At 44.1% G+C, this 21,896-nt stretch overlaps 1 protein-coding gene across 5 annotated transcripts in view; it reads right to left on the minus strand.

Annotated features, from left to right (window-relative positions):
- Positions 1 to 609: 609 nt before the first annotated feature.
- The window catches only part of CFAP43 (cilia and flagella associated protein 43), a 145,971-nt gene continuing 124,684 nt past the window's right edge, over positions 610 to 21,896 (minus strand). For all 5 annotated transcript variants that reach the window (XM_085857481.1, XM_085857480.1, XM_085857483.1 and 2 more), the window contains 8 exons: positions 14,585 to 14,673; positions 9,466 to 9,676; positions 8,997 to 9,109; positions 4,238 to 4,397; positions 3,973 to 4,137; positions 3,704 to 3,784; positions 3,139 to 3,292; positions 610 to 2,455 (listed from right to left, as the gene is read on the minus strand). In XM_085857481.1, the coding sequence (XP_085713607.1) occupies positions 2,283 to 2,455; positions 3,139 to 3,292; positions 3,704 to 3,784; positions 3,973 to 4,137; positions 4,238 to 4,397; positions 8,997 to 9,109; positions 9,466 to 9,676; positions 14,585 to 14,673 (1,146 nt within the window). In that variant the 3' untranslated portion in view covers positions 610 to 2,282. The remainder of the gene's footprint in view (positions 2,456 to 3,138; positions 3,293 to 3,703; positions 3,785 to 3,972; positions 4,138 to 4,237; positions 4,398 to 8,996; positions 9,110 to 9,465; positions 9,677 to 14,584; positions 14,674 to 21,896) is intronic.

Genomic DNA, 21,896 nt, shown 5'->3' on the forward strand with positions numbered 1-21,896 from the left:
TCTGGGTAGTTCCATATTCTTTTTACATTTCCTCATGATGGAGCTCACTGTGTTCTTGGGAACTTTCAACACTCCAGAAATTGTTTCATACCCTTCCTCAGATCTATACCTCCTCACAATTCTATCTCGGAGTTATACGGACAGTTCCTTGGACTTCATGATAGAGTTTCTGCTCTGACATACACTGTCAACTGCCAGGCCTTATATAGAAAGGTGTGTTTCTTTCTAAATCATGTCCAATCAATCGAATGAGCCACAGGGGGACTCCAATCAAGTTGTAGAGACATTTCAAGGATGATCAAAGGAAATTGGATGCACCTGAGCTCAATTTGGAGTGTCATAGCAAAGAGGTTGAATACTTATTGATGCAACATATTACAGCTTTTAATTTATAATTAATGTGTAAAAAAAATCGAGATTTTTTTTTTCCACTTTGACATTATGGTAGATCAGTGACAACAAAGAAAATCTCAAATTAATCCATTTTAAATTCAGGCTGCAGCACAACAAAATGTGAAAAAGCCAACGGGGTGTGAATACTTTCTGAAGGCACTGTATATACAGTAGAGACTTCAACGTACACTGTAACAAGACGACGTTAAATCACAGTTTAAGAGATGGAGGTTTTATTGATGACCATAGAACGCAGAATCAATCGGCATTGCACAGAGGCATATCGGCGGCCTTTTCTTCACCCCGATAATGCACCCTTTTACATGCCACGTCCACTACCCTGGGGCTGCGCTTGACAACTCCTATTACATACACCACCTTAGAGAACACCAAGTTATGTGAAACTGCAGGTTGTTAGAAGTATTATGAAGACAATTTGTGTTCTACAGTGTTCAAGTGTATAGTTCGATTTAAATAAAGGCTTAAAGGCCTATAAATAAATTAATTTCCAACAAGATAAGTTGGTCCCCCGCACCTGTTGTTTGTATCCTTTATGATGTCCTTAAAAGAGGAAGTTTCCTGTTTGGAATGATTTTTAATTTTGATTGACTGCTAGGCAGCAGACAGAGTAATTTTTTTTTTTAATCTCACTCCTCTCTGCACATGTGCGATCGGGACGAATGCAGAGACAAAGTACTGTTAAACGGAAGGTTCGTTTTTCGATTCATGTTTAAAATATAACATTCCATTGAAATAAGTTGTTCTTCGATCATAAACTGACTATCATAATCTGATAAGACGGACAGACGGACGTGAACCAATTGCCTAACCCCGCATTTCGCTTCGCGTGCTCGGGGTAACAACCTTGCCTATTTATCTCTTTATAATTGTTCAATTTTAATTGGAGGAAAGTGTAAAGTTATTCATTAACAGATGTATGGCTTGTCTGGAAATGCCTTCACCTGTGCCAGGAGGCACCAGATCTGACATAGCGACAGGTGCATGGTGTAAGATCCTGAAGAATGAAGCGAAAAACTGCATCGTTTTTGTACCAAGGAGGGTGTTAAACGTCATTAAATTCATTGCTGGCCAGCAACACAGTTCGGTAATGACACCACAATGAAGAAAAACCAATGCAAACCTGGTGAGCATTTTAAATCGAGTCGTGAGAGTGTGGAAGGTAACGAAGATCATGGTACGAACACCGTCCGGAGGTCACACATGCAAACATCGAAAGATTGATTCCTCGAGCCTTGGAGGACCATCACATACAAGAGAGATTTTGCTGAAAATCCTGCTCATGAGCATCGACAGTGTATATATAAAATCATGGTGGTACGAGTATCTTTACATTGGTAAAATGTGCACAAATGTTAGTGTTAATCAAACCATGCTCATGAGAATCAGACCTGAATTTTAAAATCTCAATGGACATCTGAATGTGCAACATCTGTGTTACAAGGCACACATCCCAAACGACTGCAAACAAAGGGACATCCATTTATTACGGATGTGAGTATGCAGGGATTTTGAGTGCCCCACTGCCTGCTGTACACACTCCCTTTCCTTCCATTATTCCCATCTAAAGTCAAATTTCCTTCCCTCCTCCTCTACTTCCAGCCACACTCCCTTATCCTCCTTTTATTCTCCTCTTGTCCTCTCTTCTATTCGTTTTCTCAATTTTAATTTTCAGATTTTAGCTCTCCCACCCACTCCAAATGTGCACATAATAAATAAATAAATAAATGGCTTCCAAGGGAAGAACAGAAATGTTTAACTTAATGTGTTAACAATGAATTTAAAAGAACAAAGTATTGTATTGGACCGTTGACTGCATGTGACCAACAGAAAACGGTTTGTCCGAGCCAGGTGTGGCCCCTGGTGTGTTTTTAGTACTTTGGGGGAGACAATGAAATAAAATTCTTCCTGTGAAGCCGCCCTGCCTCAGCACGAAGCAGAGCCAACTCCTCTGCTTGCTTCTTCGTGATGTCGAGTAGGTGGCGTCGCCTCAGGATGCCAGAGTAGTGCTTTTTGTGCATGGCTGCCTTCCCTCCGTCGACAACTGGTGGGAACAATGCCACAAAATAAACAAACAATTGTTAAATAATGGTTAAAGATATATGGTGATAAGATCGTCTCCGCACTCCTTTTTCTTATATTTGATGCCCGGCAGAATCATGTTACTAAAACTGCCATGTGGAGGTTTACTGGCAGGGTGCATTGCACAATGGAGCACCACATTCATAGGAGGGGACGTTAAGCTGGCTAACCCGTCTATACCACATACATAACAAATCTCATGGAATTTGTGCAGCAGTAGTTTCTTTTGAGCAGGCACCATTGTCAAACCCCTTGTGGGTTGTGCATAGGGTGAAATACCTTTGTGAACCTTACACACAGCACATTATGACCTCATTATGTCAATTCTCGCTATTTCCATCTCGGTTACGCACTGCCATCTACCGGACAGCCATCATTGGCTATCTTGAGGCACATGGGGGGGGGGGGGGGATAGGGGACATCGGAGACGTGGTAGACACCGGGGACATTTCAAACTCGGTGCAATTGTATACAGCGCACATGCTGTAAAAAGCATTTATGACGCATACAAAATGTCTCGCACATGAAATAAAAGTAGCACATAACTTCGAAACATACAAACCAGTCATGTCAAGAGAGAATTACGATTTCGAGATTGAAAACAAAAAATGCGAAATTCCATAAATTTAAAGTATGAGAACCTACCAACACCTTTCTCCAATGGATTAATTTCACCGACGTTGATCTCGAGTTCCTGAACAATCGTGTTCCTCATCTCAACTTCCTTTGCTCTCCTTTGTATGCGACAACTCAGCTCCTCACAATGCAATTCTTGCCGTCGCATCACTTTCTGCTGAGACTGTGCGATAGCGGAAGGAATACTGCGGTTCACGTTAGGTTAAAGCACAATGGATAAAACATTGTGTAATTACATCACTATGGCAGCTCAGTTTCACCAGATCGAGACCAACGGTGAAAGGTCCTTCGAGGAGGTGCTCAGATTCACTCAAACATCCAATTAGGTAAGGTCGTGTACTTACGTTACTATTGCAGTGCAGTTACACAAGTTTGAGAACAATGGTGAAAAGTCCTGAGAGGAGATGCTCAGCTTCAACCAATCATCCAATCAGGTTAAGCGATGCTTGCATGACTCGCAAGACTCATGAGCAATCCGAATTTAACATTGAGTCTTAGGAGGAACCCGCTAAATGGCATCAGAGCTCAGTTACTATAAGTCATAGATCACGAACAGAACAAGCCCTCAACCTACCTCCTGCCGAAGGGCAATGTTTTTCTCCAGCTTGGAGATCTCTTTGGATGCGATATTCTGACGATCTGGTTTGTTCAGGTACTGCAAAGGTATAGTGCAATCAACCTCTTATAATCTTTCACTGCACCGTTTTCTCTTTCTCTATATACTTTTCAATACCATCTTTGACAAATTGACAAGGAATGTGCATGATTAAGGCTCTTCATGAACTTTCGATGTCACATTGCTTGGAAAGTTTCTCCAATGTAAACTGAGGAAACTGATCTTACCGCTTGCAATTTCCGTGACACCTTCAGAAGCTGGATGTTTCGGAGTTTCTGCTGAAGGTCCTCAATTTCCATCTGCTGCCTCCGGTGTTCCCACTCGAGCTGGACAATCTTCTTGTGAAAATCCTTACCCTTAACCATGCCTGCGATCTTGTCCTCTATGAGGGCCTGCCAGAATTAAATGAAACATAAAACGATGGAAAAAAAGAATGTCAAAAAAGGAAAACCCAAATAAAAAATATTTGTGAACCACAAGCAGTGCACTCACTTTGATGGCTGAGTTGAGATCTTCCACAATACTTTGATGCAAGAGAACACAGTTTGAGTATTGAGGAACAAATGGTCCTGCCTCAATCTCCACTTGTCCTTGTTTCAACAAGAACTGCACAACGAGATCGACCTGCTGCCTTGCCTTCTCTTCGTGCAAGCTGGCAGGGATACAGACGATAACTTGGCAGGTGTATGCTTACGTCCTTGTTATTCTGTTCTGACATATTCATTCACAAAAAAATATGAAACGTATGGAAAATTTGGAAGAACTGTATTATACCCCATAATGTAGCAAAAAGTAAATTTAAGGAGATTCCAATTATTATATTATGACCGTTCCTAATGCCTGGTGTTCGCTTAATGGTTAGGGTGGTGGGCTTTGGATCCTTAGGTCCTGAGTTCAAATCCCGCTCAGCTGTTGAATTAATACCATGTGGGGTAACTCGGCCTGTCATCCTTCCGAGGTCGGCAAAATGAGTGCCAGCTTGATGGTATACCGTGTCGGAGTGGCGACCCGTCCAGGATTGTGCCCAGTAGCCAAGGAGACTGCTTAAGCAGCACCAACACTCTGCACAGAGTATGGTCCCAATGTCCTCCTAATTATTATAACAAATTCTTCCTCAATCAAACATTTTTACCTCCGCCATCAAAGGTGGACGGAGATTGTGTTCACTCCTGTTTGTCGGTTTTTGAGCAGGGCTATCTCAAAAAAGTTGTGGACAGATTCGGACGGAATTTGGTGGACAGGTTGTAACATCCCTGGGTCAGATTGCGGGAGAGTGTGTCGGAGTGGTGCTGAGGTGTTGTCCACCAGACGGCAGTCTCCTTGGGTTAACCTGAGGCGGTCCCTTCGGGTGGGTGCCTGGAATGGCCTATCCCAAAGAGAGGATGATCACCTGTCTCTGTTATCATCTGAGCTCAAGCGTTTGGACATCGGGATTGCAGCTCTCTCTGAGGTTCGGAGACCGGATTGCGGCGAGATAATGGTGGGTGGTTACACCTACTATTGGTCTGGTCGCTCTGATGGTTACCATACCCAAGGAGTTGCTGTAGCTGTGTCCAATAAGCTGACCCAATGATAATTGAGGTAACACCGGTCAACGAGCATATGAGATTAAGGATTCGTCACTCCTTAGGTGTCATTTCCCTGGTCTCTGTATATGCTCCGACTGAGGCGAGTGATCTCACCGTGAAGGATGCATTCTACGCCACGCTTGAGTCTGTGGTTGATCAGTGCCCCAGACGAGATACACTTCTAGTCTAGATACACTGGGAATTTCAATGCATCGACTGGAACGGAAAGGGATGGTTATGAGATGTGTGTTGGTCCCCATGGGTCAGGAACTATGAACCAGAATAGCACTAAGTTCCTTGACTTTGCAAGAAGTCATGGACTTAGGATGGCTGGATCATGGTTTCAGCGCCCACAAGCTCATCGCTGGACTTGGTATTCCAACACTGGCGGTGTGGCAAAGGAGATTGACCATGTCCTCATTGACGGTCGCTGGAGGATGATCCAGAACTGCAGGGTCTACCAGAGTGCTCAGTTCCTCAATACTGAACACAGGCTTGTTGTTGCAACTCTAAAGCTGCACCTTAAATCCTGGAGAATGGTACCATCCCAGCCTAGGCTGGATGTTGGCAAGCTCAGGGATGAGAGAGTAGCTCAGGAGTTTGCAAACAGGCTGAGTGGACACTTGGGGGGTCTGGGTGCTTTGGGGGGTCCTGAAGAGTTGTGGAGTGCCTTCAAGACCACCATCCTTGATGTTGCTGGTGGATGTCTTGGAACTCACCGCAGGGCAAAGAAGAATTTTGTGTCTCAAGGGACACTGGATACCATTGACCAGAGTCGCAGGGCCAGGCTGAATGGCAGAGCTGAGCTGTTCGGGGAGCTGAGGCGTAAAACTGTACGTGCACTGAGGGTGGACAAGGAGGCCTATGTGCGAGGAATCTGTGAGGGGGTAGAGCATCACCTGTGGACAGGTGATTCTCGTCCCGCTTACAGGGAATTCGCGCATTGCGTTCATCCAAGCCCATCCCTCGGAGCACTGCAGTTAGAGCAGAGAGTGGTAGGCTCTTGACAGAGGAGTCTGAAGTGAAGGCCCACTGGGACAGTTACTATGAGCGGTTGTACCAGGCTGATCCCCCAGCTGTCGAGTTGGACGTCAAGGGTGTTTCAATCCCTGTTGCTGACCCTCGAATCAACTGTGGTCCACCTTCGCTTGTGGAAACATGGGCTGCGGTGAACCGGTTGAAACGGGGAAAAGCTCCAGGGATCTGTGGCATCCATGCTGAACTTCTCAAGGCTGGTGGAAATGCTGCACTCATGTCGTTGCATGCAGTTTTGTGCTCTGCCTGGAACACAGGCATCATCCCAACTGATTGGAAGAGGGGCCTTGTTGTTCTTCTCTGGAAAGGGAAGGGTGATGGCCAAGACTGCAACAACTACCGAGGGGTGACGCTGCTCTCAGTGCCGGGCAAGGTCTTTGCTCGGATAATTCTTGATAGGGTTCGCCACCATCTGCTTGAGCACCAGCGTCCAGAGCAGTCAGGCTTTACACCAAAGAGGTCAACGATTGACCGTATCCTTGCTCTTCGTGTCCTCACGGAACGCAGACGAGAGTTTCGGCAGGGGCTGCTTGCAGCCTATGTCGATCTCTGTAAAGCGTTCGATTCAGTGAATCGGGATGTCCTCTGGAGGATTCTTGGTCTTCGTGGGGTGCCACCAAAACTGATCGATCTGATGTCTGAACTCTACTCTGGTACTGAGAGTGCTGTGAAGTTTGGTGGTACCATCTCTGACTTATTTCCAGTTGTTACTGGAGTTCGTCAGGGGTGTGTACTGGCCCCCACACTTTTCAGCACTTGTATGGACTGGATTTTAGGGAGGATGTCGGAGAGATCAAGCTGCTGTGCATCGTTTGGGAATGTCAAGATCTCGGACCTTGATTTTTCAGATGATGCAGTCATCTTTGCGGAGACTTTAGATATCCTTTTGGGGGCCCTCGAGGTGCTAAATGAGGAGTCGGAGCTGCTGGGATTACGGGTTTCTTGGGTCAAAACTAAGATCCAGGCTTTCAGTGACATCTTGGATGCTGCTGTCCTGTCTGTGTCTGTTTGTGGTGAGGATGTTGAGGTCGTGGAGAGATTCACTTACCTTGGCAGTGATATTCATGTCTCTGCTGGCTGTGAGTTAGAGGTCAATAGACATCTGGGTTGGGCCTGGGGAGTCATGGATTCACTGCATCATGGGGTGTGGCGCTGCCGGTACCTGTGCGGGAGGATGAAAGTCCGAGTCTTCAGGTCCTTGGTACTTCCAGTCTTGCTCTATGGATGCGAGACTTGGACTCTGACCAAGGATCTGAGACGGAGACTTAATTCCTCTGGTACCGGGTCTCTTCGGAGAATCCTTGGCTATCGCTGGTCGGATTTTGTGTCCAATGAGCGGTTGCTGGGAGAGACTCGGATGAGATTTGTTACCTGCATCATCTGTAAGCTTCAGTTACGGCTGTATGGACATGTGGCTCGTTTTCCTGACGCTGATCCTGCTCACCAGATTCTCTCAGCGGGGGAGTCTCGTGAGTGGAGGAGGCCAGTGGGCCGACCACGTGCCTCGTGGTTGCAGCAGGTTGACCATCATCTCAAGGAGATGGGGATGGGCCTGGCATCTGCCTGGGGGATGGCCAGACGGAGGCCCCTGGAGTACCGGCGGAAAGTAGACGTAGCGACGCGCTGTTCTGGCACATGTTCCCATACCTGACCTGACCTGTTGTGTGTGGACGAATTCATTCAATTTTGGTAAAGGATCGAGATACGAGAAGTTTTAAAAGTGATTTTTCACAATTGAGTGATTGGGCCAAAAACGATATATATCACGGATTTGGACAAAACTTGGTGGATGAGTTGGGAATGTGACAGGAACAAGCCGATTAGATTTTCGTTAAGGTCTGGAAGCAGATTCGGCCCATCGGTGGTATACAAAACGTCAACTGTTCAGCGTAGCGGAGGTACTGTGTGTGAAATCTCGAATCCATCGAGTTCTTATTGTAAGTTACAGTTACCGTGGCGAAGACAATAGACCGGCATCCCAAGGGTTGTAAGTGTTACCTCGAAGCAAGCTCAGAAGAGACGGACACAGCTCGATAAAAAAAACCCAAAAACAATCATTGCTGCCACTGATTCACTGTATTCGGGAATTCCTCACATTTTATTCATTCTTCACTTTTCATTTTGTTGGCTAGATATTGTTTTTTTAGAATTGAAATCCAATACTTAATCTAAACTCTGACTGTTTTTATTGTTTCGTTATAACTGGGGTGAATGTGCTCCTTCCACAAATGTTGAATTTCATAATGGCCCCTTCCATGCATGCAGGTCGGCTAATTGAAATGTTGTGAGCCAGAGTGGTTCTCCTATTCTTTTTTCTATGATCATTTTTACAAGCACACGTATTGTCTATTAGCTCACTAAGCTCGGTATTAATAATTATAGATTCTAACTCTCTCGAAACCAAGCTCACCCCAAAGATTTACCTTGTTCCAATTAAGTGTATAAAAACCCATCCATCTCACTAATGACCTTAAGGAAGACATGAGGATTGAGGGGGGGGGGGTGGGGAGGAAAGAAAATGCTTGCCCTGCCTCCGAAGTGGTCCTTTTTTCACACTTCATTGTTGACTCTATGTGATCCTTGGTGCGCTGTTAATTGGTATTTATACACTTTTTGTATCAGCACACCAAACAGGAAAGCAATTAAACCTGTTAAGTTCCTGTGTAATGTTGTTTATGTCTTGTTTTAGCTTTTCATCTTCTGCCACCCTGTTCTGCAGAAACGCCTCCATCTCAGCCAGCATCAGTGCTTTCTCTTTCACCTTCGGAAGGAAAATCGCTGAATCAGGTGACTTTCGCTTCTACCACACCAGCACAAAATATTTCTCTGGCACAGCATATGTTCCTACACAAGAATGTGCTTTAAATAACAGTTCAGTCGGTGAATTCTACATTGGATACATACAAGACAAACCATTTAACAACACAGAGACTCGGCATATTTGTCTGAGTGACCCACCGGAGTGCTATGTTGAAGTAGGCTACCAAGGGCACCATAGTAAAGTTGGTCTGCATGTGGGAACGTGCACATGCACTCGCACACCAACTACAATACCTTCTCCCATCGCTTTCACTATTCATTTTGGGTGATGTGTAAAAATTGACTGGCTGGTCTTACCGTCAGTTCACTAAGAACTTTCTCTTGGCGGAGCTGGCAGAAATGCTCCCACAGTGGAGGTTCAAGCCCCGTGGGGGAGCACTCGGGTTTGTCGAGTGCCGCCATCGTCTGGAGCAACTGTGTGGCAGCCTCTCGTGCCTGTCCACTACGAGAGCTGGGCCTCTCTGCATAAGGGTCTGCAGAGAGGGCGAGTGTACGCACCTTCTGTGCCCTGCGTCAACAGCAATGATTCCAAATCCAGATGACACTATATTAGTATAATTTTCATTGTCAGAAGCAATTAAAAGAATCTTATAATGAAAAATGATGGAAAATAACTTTGCACAGCTGGGTTTTCTATTCAACAAAACCTTGAAGTATCTCTTTTCATATATATGTATATAATAAGCCTGGTGTTGGCTTAATGGTTCGGGTGGCGGGCTTTGGATCCTAGAGTCCTGAGTTCAAATCTCGCTCAGCTGTTGAATTAATACCAGGTGGGGTTAACTCGGCCTGTCATCCTTCCGAGGTCGGCAAAATGAGTGCCAGCTTGCTGGTATCCTGTGTCGGAGTGGCGACCCGTCCAGGATTGTGCTCAATAGCCAAGGAGTTTGCTTAGGCAGCACCAACACTTTGCGCAGAGTATGGTCCCAATCTCCTCCTCCTCCATATATATATATGGTTCAGGTCTGTATATGTATATATATATATATATATATATATATATATATATATATATATATATATATATATATACATATATATATATATATATATTGTTACGGCCATGGGTACAGGGTGTATTATGAGGGGGTTAATCCTCATTTCTCCTCAGAAGAACTGGACCTGGAGCCATCACCCACAATTAACTTTGTGGTATAGTGGGTTGCTTCATAACCACAAATGCTAGTCAGTGTCCACCGCCTAATTTTCCATTTAACTGGAACTCTCGTGGCCTCCTGACGAGGGAACATGCCCTTGGCGATGCACCAATCTTATCTTGATTCAAACTTAAGTAAGGCAGCCAAGCATTTACCGCTGGTGCACACCGACTATGAGAGGCTAATTAGTTTGGGAATTACCTCACAGTCTATCTAGGTTCAGACAATGCTGGATCAATGGAAGGAAAGGACAAGCACAGACAGGTTGAAATGTCAACAAGGAATTTATTACGAAGAAAAATAAATAAACTGAAGAACTTTTCATTTCCTTGTGGTGTAAATGGATGAATTCAAATCAATAAAAATAATCTCAAACAAATAAAGAATTCAACAGGCATTGAGAGAAAAACAGACAAAGAGCAGATGCTTATCACTATGCCTTACTTCGCAATTAAACACTAGAAATGGGTACCCAGTAGATAATTCAGGGGGGGGGGGGGAAGAAATCCAGTCTCGGCTTACCAAGGCAGAAGTCGTCGTGCGTCCAATAAAATGTCCCAAAATGTGTGAGCGTGCCTTGGTCTGCTGCCAGCGCCTGGCCTCACCGTGCACCCACTCGCAAACAGGTTTGAAAACCATTTGACATCTCGTCGTCATCCCCGGGAACCAGGGACACCAAGAATCAGGTACACCAAGAATCAGGTACCGAGCAGAACCAGCAGGAGTGGTCCAACCATCACCAACTGTCAGGAGCTCTCAAGAGCCAAAACCAATGGGCACCTCTAAGGAGCTGTAACTAATGGTCAGGAGCTGTAAGGAACCATCACCAACTGTCAGGAGCTGTAAGGAACCATCACCAACTGTCAGGAGCTGTAAGGAACTGTCACCAACCATCAGGATCTGTAAGGAACCGTCACCAACTGTCAGGAGCTGTAAGGAACCGTCACCAACCGTCAAGAGCTGTAAGGAACCTTCAGCAATGGTCAGGAGCTGTAAGGAACCATCACCAACCATCAAGAGCTGTAATGAACCGTCACCAACCATCAAGAGCTGTAATGAACCGTCACCAACCATCAGGAGCTGTAAGGAACCGTCACCAACCATCAGGAGCTATCAGGAGCTGTAACCAACGGATAGCTGTAAGGAGCTGTAAGAAGATGTAAGCAACAGTCAGGAGCTGTCAGCAACCATCAGGAGCTATCACCAACCGTCAGGAAGGTGGTCCTCCCATCCTCTTTATAGGCGACCATTGTGGGAGGAGCCTCAAGCAAACTTCAGCCAAATCCAGCTTGCCACTTGGCGCATCTCCACACATGACCTCCAACCATAAATCTCGTGATCATCCCTTCCTTACCATCGAGCAAGATGCAACCCCCAATTAACACAGGCCCAGCCCATGACACCATGTTCGGGCCGCTGGACGAACGCCAGAAAGCGGCCATTTTCTGGAACAACCGAGCGGGGCCGTGAAGTAGTCACAAAACGTCAACAACGGCCATCGCCTCCCCCTTCGGCCTGGCATGAGCAAGAGCCAACCAGTGTCCAGGGAGCTACCGAACGGGTGTCGGGCGTCAATAGAAAAAGGTGGATGTCAACAGCGGTGGAAGAGAGGTGGGTGTCGAACTTCAATGGAAAAAGGTAGTCCTGAGGTAAATGATCCACAGCCATGTTTGACTGTCAGAATGAATGAAATGTGAAAAACCCGTGGTGTGTTTAATCAAATATCCTGGAAGTCCAAAGTGTAAATAAATCGTCTATTTCCAAGTCAATGTGTCCAGATGGAAAGGGGTAGAATGAGTCTCCATTGGGCTTACGGCTATCTCTCGCATGCACAAACGTATCGTAAAGAGGAGAAGGTTATCCCATAAAAAAGGGATTCTGTTCTTTTCCCTTCTCCTGTGGATGTATGTATGTATGTATGTATGTATGTCTGTATATATATATATATATATATATATATATATATATATATATATATATATATATATATATATATATATATATATATATATATATATCTTGAAACCAAATCCGACACAAAAAATATATGCTGCTCTCCTTGAAGAATCTCAGATTGCCACATGAATGCTCCTACTTCTCTGCATCTCCAAACACAGTCACACTGATAACAAAACAATAAATTATGAATCCCTTTTTTTTTTTTGATACGTCACACTCTTCACATGCCTGGTGTTGGCTTTATGGCTAGGGTGGTGCCTTGGGATCCAAGGATCCCGAGTTCAAATCCTGCTCGACGGTTGAATTAATACTGGGGGGGGGGGGCAGGGAGGGTTGATTGAACTTGTCATCCTTCCAAGGTCGGAAAAATGAGTACCAGCTTGCTGGGATGATTGAGCCATTCGACTATCCTGTGAGGGAGTGGCGACCCGTCGAGGATTGTGCCCAATAGCCCAGAAGACTGCTTTGGCAGCACCAACAATCTGCACAGGGTATGGTCCCATTGAATGGATTTGGACCCTCTTCACAGAGCATTGGTGCTGTCCAAGCAGTTTCTTGGCAAGTGTTATACTGGGTGGTTTGAATTGCCTTCCTGGCATTGTTTGTCGATACTCTATTGCCTGCTTTTAAATGCGGAGCATCAAACAGGGAAGTAGCACATACCATTTTCTAAGTCTTTGGTATGACTCGGCAGGGGTTTGAACCACCGACCCCCCAGAATCAGAGCGGACGCTCTAACCATTCTGCCACCCAGTCTGGTTCTTTTACTTTGGTATTATTTATTTTTGGGGGATCATTGTCATCACCCGTACATCATCTCTTCTAAGAGAAAAGACCCTGTTGCATCTCACGGTACGGGTTAAGAACCATGTGACTTCAAGAAATGCAATTTTCATGAACATTTAAATATGTGTATTAAGATTATTAATACGATTCTAAAATGATGTAATACATCAGACGAGCGAATATGGAGTATTGTACAGTACACCTGCACGTAGCATTGTGAATTGTACACCTATTGAAGTTGGTAAAAAGAACAAAGGCAAAAAGACACCAAAATGACTTGCTCTTGAACATTAACTGTGCAAAGAAAATCTTCAATGCTTCCCGAATTAAAACACTTGTGATGTGATGTAAGAAACTGACACCTGGTGCAGTGTGTTGAGGCTGGCAGGATGGCCTAAAGGTACCCACACTCTCCTCTCAGCTGTCTAGCCTGAGTTAAAATCCTGACCTGTCACTCATGTATGCTGTCCCTCGGCTGGACGTCAAACTCGGTGTCCCGTGTACCAGTAATAGTTGGTGGACATTAATGATCCCGCGGTGTCCTTTGCGAAGAGTGGGTGAGTTTTCGTTGTTCCCCTGGCCAAATTACAAATTCTTGCCCTGGGAAGGCAATGGCAAACCACCCAGTCTCGCCTCTGCCATGAAACTGTCGGCAGCACCGATGTTCCATAACAGAGTATCACATCACACCATTTTAAAGCCTTTTTCCCTGAGCAGGGATCAGCTTTTTGTGGGCTCTCTTGTGGCAATGTTTTTACGGCCGGATGCCCTTCCTGACGCCAACCCTTTAGTCGCCTTCGACACGCAGGGATAATTACCAGTACACTGGTGCTCATTTCACTGACCTCGGAAGGATGACAGTCTGAGTCAACCCCCCTGATGTTAATTCACTGGCCAGCTGGGCTCGAACTCAGGACCCCGAGGATCCCAAGCCACCACCCTAACCACGAAGCCAACACCAGGCTATGCTCCATAACAGAGTATGGTCCGTCAGAATCAAAACGGTGTGTTTGGTTAATTTTCTGCATCCAAGTTTTACAACCATATTGCAATTAACGGTGTTTGGATAACCACAAGTGTCAGATGGAGACGGAAACATCTGGGAAGAGATGGGAGAAACCATTTCCTGAATGTAATGGATAGGGAAGGCATGGTGTTGGCTTAGTGGTTAGGGTGGTTGACTTGGGATCTTAGGGTGCTGAGTTCGAGCCCCATTGGTCACTGAATTAATACCAGGTGAGGTTGACTCAGCCTGTCAACCTTCCAAGGTCGGCAAAATGAGTACCAGTGTACTGGTTATAGGGACACTGGATCAGCGGCATAGCTGCGTCCTGAATCAATGATGCTACCAGCAGCCATAAGGTTGCACTCGAAAGAGAGAGATGGAAAGGGGAGCTTTTGTGATTTGTTTTAAGTATTTCTGGAATTGAAACGTTTTAAACCAACAAATCTTTATAGCTTTTTTCCTCCCTGTGGTTCTTGAAAGGAACGTTAAATGCTGGTGTCCATCTTACCGTGGCCGGTGCTTGTACATCTTGAATAGGTTGTCTATGATGGAGCTTTGTAAGTCTGGAAACTCTCGCCTAAATCCACGCTCCAACTCCTGTGAGCAGCAAAATGCGTGTGGTGAGTTCAGAGCATTTCACGTCAGTTCGCAGGTAGAAAAGTTTGGATTCAACTGATTTTGAGATATTTCTTGGAAGAACAACTATCACAATCATAACATTGTACCTGCTCCCCTCCCACTACCCCCTCATTTTTTTCTTCATTGCTCTCAAAATCCCCATTGACTTATATTTCGTGCTCATGATTCATTGACTTAATGTAATATTCAATCATTTAATAAATGCAGAAAAGCCTTGTCGAACACGGGACAATACTGTAATATATAAAGCTCATTCTAACCACTCACTGACTGATATTAATGTTCGGAACCTTCCGGGTGAGGTAAGAAGGGTGAAATTTTGCATGACGATGGACATCAAAGCCGATGCAATGGAAAAAATCACAACCATTGGAAAGTGTCCATAAGTTAAAAATATAAATAAATGAAAATAAATAAATGAAAAAAATAAATGCAGGTGAGCGACCCGAGACAATGGAGAAGCGCAGTAATTTCATGTGCCGGAAGACATCGAAGCCGATACACCAGTAAAAAAAGAAATCACAGAACCATCAGAGAGCATCCATAAATGAAAATATAAATAAACCAATGTCACCCGCAGGGTGACCTGTATCTTGCCAAAAGATCTGCTGTTGTCAGCAAAATCTGCTGCTCTTCCTTCGCTCCAATTGGTTCTTCTGACCACGTCCTTGTTAAAGTGGACATCTCTCTGGCTGTTATCAGAGAACCACCTCACCGCCGTCGAGTCTGGCATTTCACTCAAGCCGACTGGCAGGGTCTCCGAGCAGCCATCAAACTTACAGACTGGTCTCCTATCACTACTTTCTCAAACATCAACTCATCCTGGGAATTCTTTCAAAGAAACTTGCTCTCCCTCATGCACAGATTTATCCCCTCTCGTGTTCAGTTGTCTTACCCTTCCTCCCGCCCTTGGTTTACTGAAGCTTGTGGCGAGGCAGTTGTCCTGAAACAACTTGCCTTTGCCTCATGGAAAGCAAACCCAACTGAGGGCAATCTCAGTTCTTTCCACAAAGCTCGGAACAAGTGTGTATCTACCCTCAAGAGAGCCAGAAAACAACATCTTCCTCATCTCAAGTCTGAACTCTCAAACCTCTCTCCCTCCTCAAAATCCTGGTGGCGTTTAATCAAATCTGTTTCTGGTGTATGTTCCCCCTCCATCCCCTCCCTTACCTCAAATGGCCGCACTGCTGATTCCACACGTGATAAAGCTGAATGTCTAAACTCGGTGTTTGCAGCTAAATCTTGTGTCCTAAACCCATCACTATCTCTACCCACTTTACCCAGTCGCACCCAACTGTCCCTGGACTCTGTATCCTTCTCTCCTGACAAGGTGGAGAGCTTGCTTTCAAACCTCGAGTCAGATTCTGCAACCGGTCCAGACGGCATCAGCCCACGTGTCCTCAAAGCCTGCTCTTCTGCTCTTGCTCACCCTCTCTCTGTTCTATTCACCCTCTCATTTGCCCAAGGTCATCTGCCATCTGCTTGGAAATCTGCTAACATCACTGCCCTGCATAAAAAAGGTGCAAAAACAGATCCCTATAACTACAGACCAATCAGCCTTCTCCCAATCATCAGCAAGGTGATGGAATCCATCATCGCCTCAGATATGAAATCCTTCCTCTTCTCCAATGGCTTGATTTCCAATCATCAATTTGGTTTCAGACCAGGTCACTCTACCCTGGATATGCTGCTTCTGCTCTCCCATCAATGGATGGAGGTCCTCAATGCCAGACAGGAAATCCGAGCCGTATCCCTGGACATATCACGTGCTTTTGACACAGTCTGGCACCCTGCCCTACTCACCAAACTCTCTTCCCATGGTATTCAAGGCCATCTCCACTCATGGCTCGCAGACTTCCTCTCCTGTCGCAGTCAACGTGTGGCCCTAAATGGAGTTCTTTCATCCCCTCTTCCTGTGCAGGCTGGAGTTCCTCAAGGTAGCGTTCTGGGCCCTGTTCTTTTTCTGGTTTTCATCAATGATCTCTCCGACTCTCTGGAAAATCCTCTATTTCTCTTTGCCGACGACTCCACCCTCTGCCGTACCATCTGTCATCCCTCAGACCGGCAAGCAGCAGCTTCTTCGCTCACTGCAGATCTGGATAAAATCACAAACTGGTCCAACACGTGGAACATGTCTTTCAATCCAGACAAATCTCACACGCTCACTATGTCTCTTCGAAAGGACCGTTTACAAAACCCCCCCATCCACTTTCTCAACAATCCTCTGGAAGAAGTCTTTTCTTTCAAGCTTCTAGGTCTCACTATCTGCCATGACCTTTCCTGGGAAAGTCACATTTCCAACCTCGCCTCAAAAGCCAGTCGCCGACTGGGAATCCTCCGTCGTGCTAAGTCCTTCCTCGGCCCTCTTGAGCTCCTGACCACTTACAAAGCTTTTGTCCGTAGCCTGATGGAGTACTGCTCTCCCCTCTGGGCTGGTGCTCCTGCCTCCCACCTTTCTCGGCTTCACGCTGTCGAAACCAGGGCATTTAAGATCATCGGCATCTCCCGCAATGAAGCTGAGTCTTTGGGCCTCTCACTCAATCACCGCAGGTTGGTCGGTGGTTTTTCTGTCTTCTACCGACTCCTCTCCAGCCTTGCCCCCCTGCTCTCTCTGCGATTTGTCCCCACCACATTTCCACAGGGCGCTCAAGGTCCGCCAACAACCCCCTTCTGGTAAAACTACCAAAATCACGAATCACTGCTCATCTTCACTCTTTCATTCCTCTTTTTCCCGCCTTTGGAATAAACTTCCTCACTCTATTCTTTCCCATTCTTCCCTCCAGGCTTTCAAAACAGCTGTTCACCACCACCTCTTATCTTCCCCCATCCAAATCCTCGATCTTTTCTACCCCCGATAATCCACCCAAGGCCACTTCCTTCATTTCTCCTACTTTCCTTCCTGAAAGTCCCTGAAATGTCCATCTTCTCTTCGCCATGTTCCCCGTCCCATCCCCATCCCTCTCCCTTCCACAGTTCACCTAATGTGTCTGTTCCCCACTGTTTTGTCCCTTCAACTCCCACCCCTCTTGTCTCATGCCTCCTTGCTGTGAGTTGTGTGTTAGCTCTCATACGAGCCTCGACCAAGGTATACAAAAAAAAAGGTGACCACGTGTGACTTCTTTAAGGTCACACTGAGGTGAACAGAGCTGCTATCCACCAGGAGCGACTCCTTGAGGAATATCTGCCCACGAGAGATTCCGATGAGAATCGTTCTACAGAGTAACCATGAAAAATATGCTTTTGCCTCATAACGTCACCAAATGACGTCATAATGTCTCAAGCTTGCCATATCTAGAAAGCACTCATCGAGGTGCTCAATTTGAGGTACTACACGATATGGTTACTAAAACTTGAAAATTTGACCTTGGGGTCAAATATGTTTGACCTGAGGCGTTAACCATGAAGGTCAAGGCCAATCGCCACCAAAAATTAATCAACTGAGCGCCAGACCATGAACTATATTCCCATGAAGTTTGAAGACGATCTGATCAAAATTACTCAAAAAATAAGGGTTTCGTCGACTCCCCTGATTTGCGACAAAGTGACCTTGACCTTTGACCTTGACCTTCAAAATTTTATGCGCTGAAAGGGACCTCTATAGGCCTCTGATATGCGAAGTTACAAAAATTTCCAATGATAACTGTGCTCTGCAGAATTTTTTATACGTGATTACAGACAAACAAACAAACAAACAAACAAACAAACAAAAAAAAACATACAAACTGACTAACATATCTTGCAAAAACTTCGTTTTGGCAAGATAATAAATGAAAATGGATGAATTTTAAAAATGCAGGTGAGCGACCTGAGATAATGGGGAAGCATGGTTTGCTATTGCTTAAAATGTGGAAGTGTAAGCATACCCTGCGAGTAATATGCGTAAAAATAGCATGAATGGGCTCGCTGTGCTCGCTTCACCACACATTGGGACAGTGGCACAAACACTGCCACGGGTTTAAAAACACCTCACCTCTACAGTATTAAAAACACCTCAACGTTACGTAAATAAAAACACCTCACCTCCACAGTATTAAAAACACCTCAATGCCACAGTATTAAAAACAACTCACCTCCACGTTATTAATAAGACCTCAATGCCATGGTATTAAAAACACCTTACCCCCATATTATTAAAAACACCTCACCCCCATGTAAACGCCAAATTATTAAAAACACCTTACCTCCACAGTATTAAAAAGTCTTCACAGTTACGTTAATACAAACACCTCACCTCCACAGTATTAAAAACACCTCACCGTTACGCTAATAAAAACACCTCAACTCCACAGTATTAAAATCACCTCAACGTTACGTTAATAAAAACACCTCACCTCTACAGTATTAAAAACACCTCAACGTTACGTTAATAAAAACACCTCACCTCCACAGTATTAAAAACACCTCAACATTACGTTAATAAAAACACCTCACCTCCACAGTGTTAAAAACACCTCAATGCCACAGTATTAAAAACACCTCACCTCCATGTTATTAATAACACCTCAATGCCATGGTATTAAAAACACCTTACCCCCATATTATTAAAAACACCTCACCCCCATGTAAACGCCAAATTATTAAAAACACCTTACCTCCACAGTATTAAAAACACCCCACCGTTACGCTAATAAAAACACCTCACCTCTACAGTATTAAAAACACCTCAACGTTACGTTAATAAAAACACCTCACCTCCACAGTATTAAAAACACCTCAATGCCACAGTATTAAAAACACCTCACCTCCATGTTATTAATAACACCTCAATGCCATGGTATTAAAAACACCTTACCCCCATGTTATTAAAAAACACCTCAATTCCACGTTATTAAAAACACCACAATTCCACATTATTAAAAACACCTTCCCTCCACAGTATTAAAACACCTCAATTCCACGTTATTAAAAACACCTCAATTCCACGTTATTAAAAACACCTTCCCTCCACAGTATTAAAACACCTCATTTCCACGTTATTAAAAACACCTCAATGCCACGTTATTAAGTACACCTTACCACCACATTATTGAAAACATCTCACCTCCACGATATTAAAAACACCTCACCTCTACGGTATGAAAAACACCTCAATTCCACGGTATTAAAAACACCTCACCTCCATGTTATAAAAAATTCCTCAATTCCATGGTATTAAAAAAACTTACCCCCATGTTATTAAACACACTCACCCCCATGTAACCGCCAAATTATTAAAAACACCTTACCTCCACGTTATTAAACACACTCACCCCCATGTAACCGCCAAATTATTAAAAACACCTTACCTCCACGTTAGTAAAAACACCTCACCTCCAAGTTATTAAAAACACCTCACCTCCACGTTATTAAAAACCCCTCAATGCCGTGGTGTTAAAAATACCTTACCCCCATGTTATTAAAAACACACTCACCCTCATGTAACCGCCAAATTATTAAAAACACCCTACCTCCACGTTATTAAACACACTCACCCCCATGTAACCCCCAAATTATTAAAAACACCTTACCTCTGCGTTATTAAAAACACCTCACCTCCAAGTTATTAAAAACGCCTCATCCCCATGTTATTAAACACACTCACCCCCATGTAACCACCAAATTATTAAGAACACCTTACCTCCACATTATTAAAAACACCTCACCTCTACGTTATTAAAAATGCCTCAATGCCATGGTATTAAAAACACCTTACCCCCATGTTATTAAAAACACTCACCCTCATGTAACCGCCAAATTATTAAAAACACCCTACCTCCACGTTATTAAACACACTCACCCCCATGTAACCCCCAAATTATTAAAAACACCTTACCTCTGCGTTATTAAAAACACCTCACCTCCAAGTTATTAAAAACCCCTCATCCCCATGTTATTAAACACACTCACCCCCATGTAACCACCAAATTATTAAGAACACCTTACCTCCACATTATTAAAAACACCTCACCTCTACGTTATTAAAAACGCCTCAATGCCATGGTATTAAAAACACCTTACCCCCATGTTATTAAAAACACTCACCCCCATGTCACCGCCAAATTATTAAAAACACCTTACCTCCACGTTATTAAACACACTTACCCCCATGTAACTGCCAAATTATAAAAAAAACACCTTACCTCCGCGTTATTAAAAACACTTCACCCCCATGTAACTGCCAAATTATAAAAAACACCTTACCTCCGCGTTATTAAAAACACCTCACCCCCACGTTATTAAAAACACCTCATCTCCAAGTTATTAAAAACACCTCACCCCCATGTAACCACCAAATTATTAAAAACACCTTACCACCACGTTATTAAAAACACCTCACTTCCATGTTCTTGAAAACACCTCAATGCCACGGTATTAAAAACACCTTTCCCCCATTCATTAAAAACACTTTACCTCCACGGTATTAAAAACACCTCAATGACACGTTATTAAAAACATCTTACCCCCATGTTATTAAAAACACCTCTGCCACATAATTCAAAACACCTCACCACCACGTTATTAAAAACACATGGCCACCATGTAATTCAAACACCTCACCACCATATTATAAAAAACCTCTACCATGTAATTCAAAACACCTCATCACCACATTATTAAAAAACCTCACCACCATGCAATTCATAAACCTCACCACCACATTATTAAAAAACGTCACCACCATGTAATTCAAAGCACTTCACCACCACGTGATTCAAAAAACTTCAACAACATGTCATTAAAAACACATCACCACCATGCAATTCAAAACACCTTTCTTTTGCACAAATTTATTTGTAATATTTATGATGTTACATTTTTATAAGCAATTGAAGTTGAAGATTTGAGTAAAAAAAACAATTTTTCAAAAAAATTTCACAATTTTTTTTTCAGGGAATTAAAAAAAACCCATTTTTTGTTTTAGGACATATACATGGGAGGGGTAGGTTGAGCCAGAAAGTTTAGTATGATTTCACAAAATTTTGAGAGAGTAGTTCATGATAAAACAAGACAGACACTGTGCAGAAACATCATCCCTCTATATGGAGTACTACCATACTCCATGACCTAGAGATACACACACAAGTTGGGTCATCTGATGAAGATCTGGTTGTTTAGACTTTCGCAGACCAAGAAGAAGATTGATGTTCAAAGCTGTAGAGAAAAATTAACCTGGGACTGCACAATGACAATGACAGACCAAA

This window comes from Eptatretus burgeri, chromosome 15 (genome assembly GCF_056783735.1).
Source record: "Eptatretus burgeri isolate ZD-2024b chromosome 15, Ebu_testis_v1, whole genome shotgun sequence".
In the NCBI taxonomy this organism is placed as follows: domain Eukaryota; kingdom Metazoa; phylum Chordata; class Myxini; order Myxiniformes; family Myxinidae; genus Eptatretus; species Eptatretus burgeri.